The sequence below is a fragment of the Grammomys surdaster genome, unplaced genomic scaffold, assembly GCF_004785775.1.
Source record: "Grammomys surdaster isolate TR1022 unplaced genomic scaffold, NIH_TR_1.0 126178, whole genome shotgun sequence".
NCBI lineage: Eukaryota > Metazoa > Chordata > Mammalia > Rodentia > Muridae > Grammomys > Grammomys surdaster.
In genome coordinates, this window is record NW_021620984.1 from 6,632,131 (window position 1) to 6,644,811 (window position 12,681).

General features: G+C 42.0%; 1 protein-coding gene across 1 annotated transcript in view; it reads left to right on the forward strand.

Annotated features, from left to right (window-relative positions):
* The window catches only part of Wwc2 (WW and C2 domain containing 2), a 166,222-nt gene that overhangs the window by 69,997 nt on the left and 83,544 nt on the right, over positions 1–12,681 (forward strand). Inside the window, exon 2 of the mRNA XM_028757662.1 lies at positions 953–1,062. Coding sequence (XP_028613495.1) covers positions 953–1,062 — 110 coding nt within the window. The remainder of the gene's footprint in view (positions 1–952; positions 1,063–12,681) is intronic.

The window sequence follows — 12,681 nt, forward strand, 5'->3', positions numbered from 1 at the left end:
GGGAGAAGGGATCGTAGCAGATTTCATATGTGAGAGCCAGGCCAGCGCTGTGAAGCCATACTTGGTCAGAAGACCTGGTGACTGATGGTAGCTGCCCTGAAGCAGGGCAGTCCTAACCTGCAACAGCAGCCTGCCATGGCTGCATGAGTAGCCAAGGAAAATCCGTGAAGCAAAATGAGGGATGTGATGGGAAAAGTCAATCAGGAATTTATGTCTAAACCTACGTTCTGCTGAAAGAAGACTGTGTCGTTTCCCCATCAGTTTTAAAGAGAGAGGTAATGAGACAGAGTTAGTATTGAAGAGAACATGTCATGAGAAATTCCTCTTAAGAGAGAAATCATAAGCCATTTTGAAAGGTGAGATTATGTGCATGGTTCCATCAGAAGTGTGTCCTTCCTCCCAGAAAGAATTTATAGCAGACGTCATACTTAGACGTAGAAATAAGTCAAAGCATACAAATCCGAAACTAGGGTAGCCCGAGATATATGTGTAAAGAGAGTAAATTCTCTCTCTCTCAATCCCTCTCCCTCTCCCTCCCCCCCTCTCTCCACACACACACACACACACACACACACACACACACACACACACACACGAAATTTAAAAATAAATTTTAGGAGCAATAATACAGATTCTAGAAACAATCAAGAACTAAAAGAAAATGCAATTTAGACGGTTAACTTGTGGTTGGGATACTGACCTTTTTTTTTTTTTTAATATTTAAAGTATGAATGCTCTATCTGCATATACACCTGCATGCCAGAAGAGGGCATCAGATTCCAGTATAGATGGTTGTGAGCCACCATGTGGTTGCTGAGAATTGAACTCAAGACCTCTGGAAGAACAGACAGTGCTCTTAACCACTGCACCATCTCTCCAGCACCAGGGTACTGACTTTTGACAGGTCTGGTTTGATGGCAAATCACAGCATGTTTCTTCTGGTTTGTTGTAGGTTAACGAAGCCCCTGTCCTTCGCTGACTGTGTTGGGGATGAGTTGCCATGGGGCTGGGAAGCAGGGTTTGACCCTCAGATTGGTGCCTACTACATCGATCACATCAACAGTAAGTCGTCTTTTTGGTGAAATAAAGTATATTAGAAACAAAATCTAAAAATCTGCAGGCAGTCCTACAAAAGGATACATGTTTTACAAAGTAAATTGCCTTAATTTAAACACATGTTTTCTTAATGTCTACCACTCAGCTCTAGGTCCCACTCAAGCACTTGGTGTATATGAGAAACTGTGCATGGCGAGAGAAGAAAGAGGGTGTCTCGGCTGTCTGCTGGGCAGGCGATGAGTCTAGAATCCTGTATAGGTCAGAGGGGCTGTGTCTGTGGCCATCGGTGCTTCTCTCTATGACCCTGACCCTCCTGATTGCAGTTCTCTCGTGCTTGTCTCTAAACACACACATGGCATGGTGTTGGCCATGGCCAACAGCTGGGGTGGCCTGGCCTGGGTGCAGGGGCAGGTGCACCCATCAGTGGCTCTGGAGACAGCAGAGCTGTCTGGAAGCAACCAACCCCTTTCCCCTTTCCCCTTTCCTCCTGTGTGCTCGGTTGCTTCTGGCTTTTCGGGGAACTCTTGCTTTCACAGCTTTTAGGTCTTCCAGGGAGTGTGTGTGTGTGTGCGCGCGCGCGCTCGCGTGCATATGCATGTAAGTGGGGCTCAGAAGAGGGCGCCATCCCCTAGATCCTCAGGAGCTGGGGTTCTGGGCAGTCACAAGACAAGCCCTGTGGGATGCTGGGAACCAAACTTTGGTCCTCTGCATGCGCAGTAGGGCTCTCTATAGCGCTGAACCTCTATCCTCCAGCCATACATACCCTTCTTGGGTTGTTGTTTTGTTTTGTTTGTTTGTTTCTTTTTTTATTTTTTATTTTTTATTTTTTGAGACAGGGTATCTCTTTGTATCCCTGGCTTCCTAGAACTGGCTGTGTAACCAGGCTGGCCTCAAACTCAGAGATTTGTCTGCCTCTGCTTTCCCAAGTCCTGGGACTAAAGGCATGCGTGACCACCTGGTGATACACTTTAAAAAATACATACTTGTAGTATTTTTTTTTTATTCATTGTATATATGTGACTGCATCTTTTCATGAATATTTATTTCTTTATTGAGCCCTTTAAAAGGTTACTCAAATTGTAATACATAGAAATCAGGATGGTTCACTGTATTTCACTTAAAATTGTTTCATAGATTTGAGGGAGCCCATAATTAATTGATAGCCATCAAAAGATATATAGACAGTACTACCTGATTTTTTTTTTTTTTTTTTTTTTTTTGGTTTTTTCGAGACAGGGTTTCTCTTTATAGCCCTGGCTGTCCTGGAACTCACTCTGTAGACCAGGCTGGCCTCAAACTCAGAAATCCGCCTGCCTCTGCCTCCCAAGTGCTGGGATTAAAGGCGTGCGCCACCACTGCCCGGCTAAACATTATTATCTTAATTTTACACCCACCAGTGATAGTTGATAGTGCCCTATGTAGGTATGTGATACATTCTTTAAAATATATAATGTATCTTATTGTATGTGTGTATGAATGCTTTGCTGCATGCATGTGTGTGCATCATATGTGTACAGGTGACCGCAGTGGTCAAAAGAAGGCAGAACTGAAGCTTTGGATGGTTGGGAATCACCATGTAGGTACTGACACCCAAGCCTGGGTCCTTTGCAAGTGCTCTTAACTGCTAAGCCGTTGCTTCAGCCCTACATAAGACATGTTTTGAGAGGTCCCAAATAACTTATATTAACAGGTAGGCGAGATTCTTACAGGGAGGTGGGATTTAGGAGCAGAAGGAACAGATACTCTAAGGTACCAAGTTTGTTCTAAAGAGCATGTGGACAACAGCACACAGTTCATGTGTGTGCACACGTGTGTGCACATTTGATACTTAGATCCCAGCACCTTGTGCATGTTAAACCATTGTGCCTTGTTAAAGTTAGCTTTAACTTTATGGGGTTTTAAAGTTTTACTTATTTATTTTTAAGTAAATTTTATGTGTATGAGTTATTTTGTCTGCAATCTATATTTGTCTATCTGTCTGTCTGTCTGTCTGTCTATCTATATCTGTGTTCCATTTGAGTGCCTGGTGCCAGAAAAAGGAATTGAACCCTCAGGAACTGAAGTTAAAGATGGTTGTGAGCTGCCCTGTGGGTGCTAGAACTCAGACCTGGGTCCTTTGGAGCAGCAGTCAGTGCTCAAAATCACTGAATTGTCTCTGCAGCCAACTTTGTATTTTTTAAATAAGGTTTTCTTGCTAGAGTAGTATTATATACTACTAACAATATGCACCACCTGTCTGCCCATTTAATATACAATTATAGTTTATTACTGGTTAGCCATCAAAAGATGTGCTCATTTTAAACAGTATGTGTCACTTTATATAATTGCAAATACACAATTCACTACAATATCTGAAATAGCTATTTCACTTTGTAGTACTTATTTTAGATGGATAAAATTAGCTTTCTTTCCATCAAAGTAATATCTGGGAAACCAAAAGCCAAACACTTGTCCAGGGCTCAGACAGTCGTATGTAGCTCTAGGTAGCCTATAACTTGCTAGTTAGACGATGCTGGCCTCAAAAGTCACAGACATATGCCTACCTCTTTGTCCTGAGTGCTAGGATTAAAAGTATTGGCTACCACACCCAGCACTTTAATGCTTATTTTATGTTTTTCAATCTTAATATATAAACACTGCAAACTCTCACAATGAATCTAAACCAAGACCACAAAAGAAGAAATAAGTATTTCTCTCTGTCCCTCATCACTCCTTCCAGGTGTGTCCAACCACTGCCTGCCCACATGTTCCCCAGGATAACCGTGAATGAGGCCCAGCAGCGCCAAATCATCCCCTACTTAGACACTAAGGTTTCTGTGTGTGTGACTTGTTTTGTGTGTTTCTTGAGTGCAAATCTTGTAGATGCTACTGTTGTGTCTTAGGATGTCAAGAAATTTGACATGCATGCATTCCTCACAGTTGCAGTCCCTCACAATCATGTCCTTCCACTGTCCCGTCCCCCACCCCCACTGTTTCTAGTTTTCTTAGTGTCCACACTTGCTGAGGTCACTTGAGACATCACAAGGTGGTGACAGCTCTGGCCCTGCTGTAATCTTTCTTCTTTGACTTGTCGCCGTGGGTCATTCCTTCCTCCTGGCTCCTGGACTGTGTGGGATCTTTCTCCTGACATCCTTTTCAGTACCTGCATGTTTCCTTCCAGCGTTTCTCTTGCCTGACTCTTCTTTTTTTTTTTTTTTGGGAGACAGAGTTTCTCTGTATAGCTCTGACTGTCCTGGAACTCACTCTGTAGACCAGGCTGGCCTCGAACTCAGAAATCCGCCTGCCTCTGCCTCCCAAGTGCTGGGATTAAAGGCGTGCACCACCACCGCCCAGCTTGCCTGACCCTTCTTTACCAATGCCTTCTTGTAGGATTTCTGGAAGATTTTTCTGCTCTTTTCATTCTGCAGATCCTCATGGGTGATAACTTCAGTTTCTCCTGTTAGACTGTTGACTGCTACATTTGTCCCTTGAGCCTTACAGAATCCTGGATGTAATATTTGCTTTCCATTCTGCCCACTTGCCTCTCTTTCTCATCCCCTGGTCTGTGCTAATACTTAATGATAGGCTGTGAAGTGCCTCCTTGGTTGGCTTCTGTTCTCTGTGTATTGGTCTAACTCCAGCCCCAAGGCCTTCCCTTGTGACTGGTCTGTTCAAATAGATGCCTCTGCTCTCAGGAGGCTTCCTGCTGCACTTTCCACTGTATGTCCCTCTTCCCGTCGATCAGGTGCCTGCTCCCCACAGTTCCGTAATACTTGTCACATAGGAAATGTAAAAGCATTGTCATCCTGCACTTGTACTTGTTTGCCCATCATGAACCTTCTCCAGCTGGTTAGCCTCTTGGAGGCAGTGACCTCATCTCATGTATTTATTCTTGGACTCCTTGTCTGAACTCATGAAGGAAGAGCTGTGTTACGTAAGTCACAGAATAAAAGCTGATTTTTTTTTTAAATAAAGGATTTAAAGTGCATTTCAAGCATATGTTATACTTCAGAAAGAAACATTCTGATATATAAACCCTCGATTATCAGAATATTAATTTTTAAGCCTACCACTTTGCTTTATTATATATTTGTAGCCTAGTAGCCCAATGAATATACTATTCCCTGAGGGACCCGAGTTACCCGGAGTAAGTAGTTTCCTCTCTGAGAAGGAGCTGCCTGTTATCTCATTAATCTTCAAGACATTTCTGCAAAGTAGTTTATCAGGAGCAAATGGTATTATTTCTTTATAACAGCTGGCCCACACATATGTTGTGTTTTGACATTGTATAGTTTCAGCATTATTTCCTCTTTATTTAGATAAAAAATGAGACAAGAAATGTTTGGTTGCTAAATAATAGTGCTGCAAAACACTCTTATATATTAGCAGTAAAGGATTTGACCTTGACAGTGAAGTATCTTTGGGCCATGTCTCACGTTTGCACTTTGCCTTCGTAGTGGGTGTGTGTGGCACATAGGTAATAAGGACAGGATGTTTGCAGCTACCTAGAAAGTACTTGATGTTTGTAAAGTTCTGATACTATAACCAGAAGGAAATGACTCTTAAAAGGTTAATTTATTTGTATGTATATGTGTGATCCTGCATGAGTTTATGTGCACCATGGATGTGCAGGACCCAGAGAAGACAAGAAGATGGGACAGGAACTGGAGTTACTGGAGGTCTGAGCTGCCATGTGGGTTCTGGAACTCAAACCCAGGTCCTCTGGGAACGTAGTGAGTTATCACTAATCCCAGGACCGTCTCTTCCGCTCCAGAAGCAAAGCCTTTGATAGCTCAGTCCTACCATAACTTTATTCCTTTAGTAATTAAGTGCTGTTAATATACACACAACTGCACAGATATTGCAAATGTTTTCAATGAACTTTGACCAACATGTGATCCTTTGCAACTCTTGCCACAAACAAGACACAGACTATTTCTATCATCCAGTCAGCCCTTCTTCACTGCTACGAACAGTGTTCAGATTTATCACCATAGCTTAACTTTGTCTATTCTAGAAGTCACTGTAACAGGATGTTGTTGGGTGTGGTGTTTGTTTGTTTGTTTGTTTTAAAAAGGACAGTGTATCACTATGTAGTCCTGACTGGAATTTGCTATGTAGAACAGGCTGTCCTCAAACTCTTAGAACTCCTCCTTCCTTCTCTTCCTTGTGCTACCTTGCCTCACTGGAAGCATATTCTTTTACTTGACATATTTTAAAAAACAGAGACCTACCCCCTGCCACAAGCCAGCGTGACCACAACGAAGAAGCATGTGATGGAGAGATGGGAAGGAAAGAGGCAGAACCATTTGTTCACTATGGAGAGAGGCAGAACTGGAGACCAGAGGGTGATGAAGGACAGCCTGATGTAAGAGGCCTGCTGGCACCCGAGGTCCCATGTTGATGTCCCTGCCACCTGAGGCCATGGTGATGTCCAGACTGTGGTGACACTGAGGGCTGTGTGGCCCTACAGCAGTAGGGGTCCCCATTGATGTCCAAGGCCCCTTTTACCACCAAAGGCCATGCTGATGTCCCTGCTACCTGGCAACCACGGGATATCTGAGAGGAGTCCCAGTGAAGATCCAGTATTGATGATGTAGCAGAAGCCAGAGGGCCTTGAACCAGACTTGCAATGAACATTTGCAAGTAAAGCTGTTTAGACAAATGGGTACACTGTGACACATACAGCTTCCATGGCGAGATATTTTGTTTTGCTGTTTTTATTTTTTGCTTTCTTTTCGGGAGATGTTGCAAGGGCAGAGTAGGGATATGGAGGGAGGGGGAGGTGAGTGAGATTGGGGTGCATGGTGTGAAATTCACAAAGAACCAATAAAAAGCTAAACAACAACAGCAACATACACAAACAAAACCAACCAACCAACCACAAATGTGTACTAATCAGGGCTGGAAGGAAGGCTCAACAGGTAAGCGTACTTACTGGTCTTTAGGGAACTGGGTTCTGTCCTAGCCGGCACAGAGGTGCTTCCAACCACTTGCAGCTCCAGTTCCAGGAAACCCAGCATCCTCCTCAGGCCTGCTGTGTGGATGTGGTGCACATGCATACTCTCAGGCACATACACATCGGTCAAATAAAAGAAATAGTTAAAAGTAAACTATCCTAATGAATTGAATATTATAAGTATCTCTCTCTCTCTCTCTCTTTTTTTTTTTTTTTTTCTTTTTTTTGGTTTTTCGAGACAGGGTTTCTCTGTGTAGCCCGGGCTGTCCTGGAACTCACTCTGTAGACCAGGCTGGCCTCGAACTCAGAAATCCACCTGCCTCTGCCTCCCAAGTGCTGGGATTAAAGGCGTGCAACACCACCACCCGGCCTATAAGTATCTCAATAGAAAACATCTGAACAGTTTTCCAAAAGTCAATGTTAATGAGAAAATTATTTCAAAATAAACAACAAACTTAGACATTTCATGGGTATAACAGTGGCTTCTCTTATGTTCGTCTATGATGTCAATATATTATATTCCTTTTTATTATTAGTATTCCATTTGCACATCTATTCTGACATTGAAATTGTTCCTAGTTGGCACTGTTATGAAGGCGCCCGTGAGCATTGCTATAGAAGGTTTTTATTATCTTCACCTGTGTTAGCAAGTGCACTTGCAATGCTGTGAACGCTGTCCATTGAATCCCTACCTTGTGCAGCCAGGCAGAGTGCTACCACGGAGCTACAGCCCAGCTCATGAGCACATTCTAAGTGTACAGTGCCTTAGAGTTAGCTCTGCACATTGCTGTGAGTGCAACAGATCGCTCAAAGGCTAAACAATGGCCCAGTTGTGTTTGTGCCCCCATTTGTTGCTCTCAGCAGCCACCATTCTTGCTGGATTAACTAAGAGTTTCACTCCGTCAGATACCTCATCTATTTTTTTGAAGTAAAAATTTGTGATTAAAATTCCCCTGTGTCATCTGTAGCTCAGGGCAGGGTGCCCTTATGTTGTAATCTTGGTGACGGTCTAGGGTAGGTTTACACTGTATTTCTATTGCTTGTGCATCAGGGGATGGGCATTTAGGCTGCTTCCAGCTTTAGTTATTGTGAATGATGTTGCAAGGAACATGGGTGTGAAAAGTTTCTTTGTGATCCTGTTTTCGATTGTTTTGGATAAACACCCAGAAGTAGAATGCCTGAATCACAGCTCTGGTTCTAACTGAGGAATTTCAACTGCTTATCATACCCAGTGCCAGCAGTGCACCAGAGTCCTGTTTGCAGCATCCTCCCAGTCAGGCTTTTGCCTCCTGGCTTACCCAGTGTGACTATCCTAAGGGGGCCTGAGAGACTCGTTTCCTTGGATATTAGTGATGTTAAACATCCCTTCCTATGTTTATTAGCCACTTTTGAATATCTTCTTTGAGGAAATGTTTTATTTTTTAGCTGGGTTGTTTGGAGTTTTAGGAATTCTCTCTCTCTCTCTCTCTCTCTCTCTCTCTCTCTCTCTCTCTCTCGTGTGTGTGTGTTCTGTTCATGAGTTCTTTTTCAAATATATGCTTAGGAGTACTTGTTTTTCAAGTCTTGAATGTACTTATCTTGAGAAATGGAATTTTTATTTCCCTTTTAAGTGTTAAAAATTAATCTGTATATTTGAGTTTTTGAAGGCAGTCTAACCGTATCCAGACCGGCCTTGGGTTCCTGACCGTCCTTCTGCCTTAGCTTCCTGAGTGCTGCTGTAGGCTTCCATCCTCAGCACTCCTATACGCAGCTCACAGTGGTCTGTAACTTCAACTCCAGGAGGATGTGACACTTGGCTTCTGCAGACACCATGTGACCCGTGCTCACATTCAAAGACATGCCATATACGTAATTTACTAAAAATAACAAAAAGTCTTAACTTGAATTTATGTTTTGATGAAGCTCACCACATCACCCTTTTCTCTCCTTCATGGTTGGTGGTTTTGTGTTCTGGCTGAGAAATCTCCACAGGTGGTAAAGTTTTCCCCTGATTGCTGTGTGTTCTTTCTTGCTCTTACATGTGTGTGAGGTTGTTCTAGAGCTATCAACATTTTTATTTTCCACACTGAAGTGGTTTGACCCCAGGTTGGAAGAGGCTTGACATCCATGTGACTCTACTTTGTTCCGTTTAGCTGTGTTCTCTGTGCACTGACTAGAATGCCCCCCCACCCCCACCCCCGCATACTGTGAGCGATTCGTGAGTCACAATGAGAGGGCTCCCACTCTTGATTACTTTCCAGTGTCTGGTGGTGACGTCAGGTCATGTGCATAGTTAGAGTTACTTTAGAATCAATTCGTTAATTTCTTCCACAAGAGCCTGTTGGAAGTTTGTAACTATCTCTAGGCAAACTGGGAAGAGTGATTATTGTGATGATACCATGAACATGATATAACTTGCCATTTATTTAAAGGTTTTAGTTTTTTGGGGTTTTCAGAATGGAGGTCTTTGTTTGTTGTTATTTCCATTGAATTCATGTAGAAGTTTTTATTTTCTGAATACAATTACAGTAGTACAATGTAGTCAACTCTTCTGTACATAATTTACATACACAACGTATATACATTTTAAGTATACTGCCACCTCAATCAAGACAGACATTTTTAGTCATAGGGAAATTTTCTCTTTGCCATTGACAATCAATCAGCCTTTCTCCAACCCCATGGGAATCTTTGCCACTAGAGATTAATTTTGTCTTTTTTTTCCAATGATGCTCAGGAATGACACTTTAGGCCATTTACACAGTGAGAATAGGTGCTGTGTGGTCTTTCTGCTTCCAAGTACTATTGGCTGTGTGGTTATGTGTGTGGATTTATGTTTGCGCTTGCTTGTTGTGAATGAACCTACTGTGAGCTGCTTCTTGTGGACAGACACCACCACGAATAGACCCTAGACATGTGAGCCATAGTGAACACAGGATGCCTTTTAGATGAAGTATCTGAATGGTCCTGCAAAGTGCCTTTCAGTGCTGCCCTCAGTCTTGGAGAGTTCCAACTGCTATCTGCCCTTGCATTCTCATCCTAAACTCTAGTTGGTGCAGGCGTGTGCTAAGTAAACCCTTGTGAAGTATCCTTTGTGGCTGTCTGCTGGCTAATGTTGTCAAACATCTCCCTTCCGCACCATGGCTGTGTGGATCTGTGTGCACACATTTCTGTGTGAAGAATTTGTTCCTATATTTTGCCCAAGTGTTTAGTCACTTGTCCAGTTACTGTGTTGCTAGAGAACTCTTGTGCTTTCTACATTAGATTCTCTGGGAGCTTTCTCTTCTTTCTGTGGCTTCTCTTTTCAGTTTCCTTGCAGCAGACTTGTAGAGCTGAAGATTCGGAAAGTCCAATTAATTTTTAAAATTGCCTCCTACCTTTTGAGTCCTGAGAAGTCATGTTTTCCTTTGAGAAGGTATAAAGTGAATCTCTGTATCGTAGAGAAGCTCTCACAGTTTACATTGCTGCTCCACGCCAAGTTATTGTCTGAGTCTGGTGTGAAGTAAAATTGAGATCCGTTAATCCCAGACCCTTTCTCTTTCGTATGTTTGTCTGGTTGCGTGCATCTGTCTTTCTGTCTCTATGGTGATAGCATATAATCATAATTATAAGGCCTTCATGTTTTGAAATGGGTTGATGTATGTTCTTTAATATGGCTCGTTATTGAAATTTTTTTCAAAAATTACAGATTTTTAAAAAATATTTCTGTGTAGATTATAGATGTAAGCATCTTATTAGCAATTTATATCTTAAACTCCTGAGCTTGTTGTATTGGGTGGGTCTTCAGTGGTCGGGTGTCTGTCTCTGTTCAGCCGCTGAATCGGCTCAGCTTCCAGTGCACCTCTGCTTGCCGGACAGTTCTCCTTTGCTGTTTATTCCACCGCTTTATGCTTGAGCACTGTTGTCGAGAATACATTTTAAAGCTTTACTTTACAACTCCCTCATCACTCCATGATTTTGTGTAGGGTAACTTTATCTTTTCTTTACCAATCTGTGCTCTTCTTCCCCCTAACTTCTTCCCCTTCCTTTATGAGGCAGAAGTATTCTTGAGTCATAGTCCCTGGGACTTTATATGTGCTGTTCTCATTATGAATGAGTGCAAAGTTAGTAATCACATTATTCAGTTTTTCTTGAAGTGACTGTTTTTTTTGTTTTATTAATGGAGTATATTATGCTTATTTTTAGCATTAAGTTAAATTGACAGTAATTGATTAAAAAATAAATGTTTTCAGTGTCTGCTGGTATTTGGCTATAGGACCCTATGTAGAAACCCAACTCCCATGCACACACCTATGCTGGGAGGGGATGGTGGGCGGATGGATGTCCGAGAGAGAGAGAGAGAGAGAGAGAGAGAGAGAGAGAGAGAGAGAGAAGGGGGGGGATTGATTTTCACTGTGTAGCCCTGGCTGGTCTGCTGGGTAGGCTCAAACTCAGAAATTTGCTTGCCTCTGCCTCCCCAGTACTGGGATTAAAGGTGTGTACTACCACACCCTGCCTTAACCCCTTTTATAAAGTGGGCTAGTATTGGAATATAACCTATACAACTTCCTGCATGCTTAAAATCATCTCTGGATTACTTATAATGCTAATGCAATGTCAGTGGTTATTCTGCTATCTTGTTTAGCCAATCATGACAAGATAAAAAGGCTATATGTGTTTATTAAAGATGTCTGTCATATAATATTTCATCTATAGTTGATTGGGTCAGTGGGTATAGAACCCATAGATATGAAGGGTTGTCCTATCCTTTTTAAAATGTACTTTGTTTATACTGAGCCAAAATTTGTGTCTTCGTTTTTAAGGAATATTGGTCTTCTGTTTTCTTCTCTGGTGGTAATTCATTCTGTGTCCTGTGTATCTGTCTGTGTCTATGTATGTATGTATCTGTCTCTCTGTTTCTCTTTTCCAGCCCTGAAATATGGTCAACCTTAGTAAAAGCTATATGCATATTTCAAAATATTGTTTTGCAATTTTTGAGTCTATCCCATGAAATTTAATTTGAGAACATATTTTTCTCTTCTGTGATTGTTATTTATCTTCTCATTTTGTGGTCTTCCAGTATTTTTCTAGGATTATGGTCAGTGAATATGACAGATCCTGAAGACGCCTTCACATGTGCACCACATTAATTTACAGTCCCTGCTAGTCCCAATATACAACTATTTTGAGAGTCTTTTACTAATATTTTCTCCTCATGACCTTGAGTAAAACATTTTGTTGTGTTTTACATGTCTTATCTGTTTTTACTTTGACAGACATCTTGTTGACAAAAGGATATAGATGTTGAATTTTATTTTATTTTATTTATTTTTTTTTTTTTTTTTGGTTTTTCGAGACAGGGTTTCTCTGTGTAGCCCGGGCTGTCCTGGAACTTACTCTGTAGACCAGGCTGGCCTCGAACTCAGAAATCCTCCTGCCTCTGCCTCCCAAGTGCTGGGATTAATGAATTTTATTTTTAAAAAAATCAGACTTAAAAAAAAAAATATGAGCCGGGCAGTGGTGGCGCACACCTTTAATCCCAGAACTTGGGAGTCAGAGGCAGGTGGATTTCTGAGTTCGAGGCCAGCCTGGTCGACAGAGTGAGTTCCAGGACAGCCAGGGCTACACAGAGAAACCCTGTCTCGAAAAACCAAAAAAAGAAAAAAAAAAAAATATATATACACACACACACACACACACACACACACACACACACACACACACACACA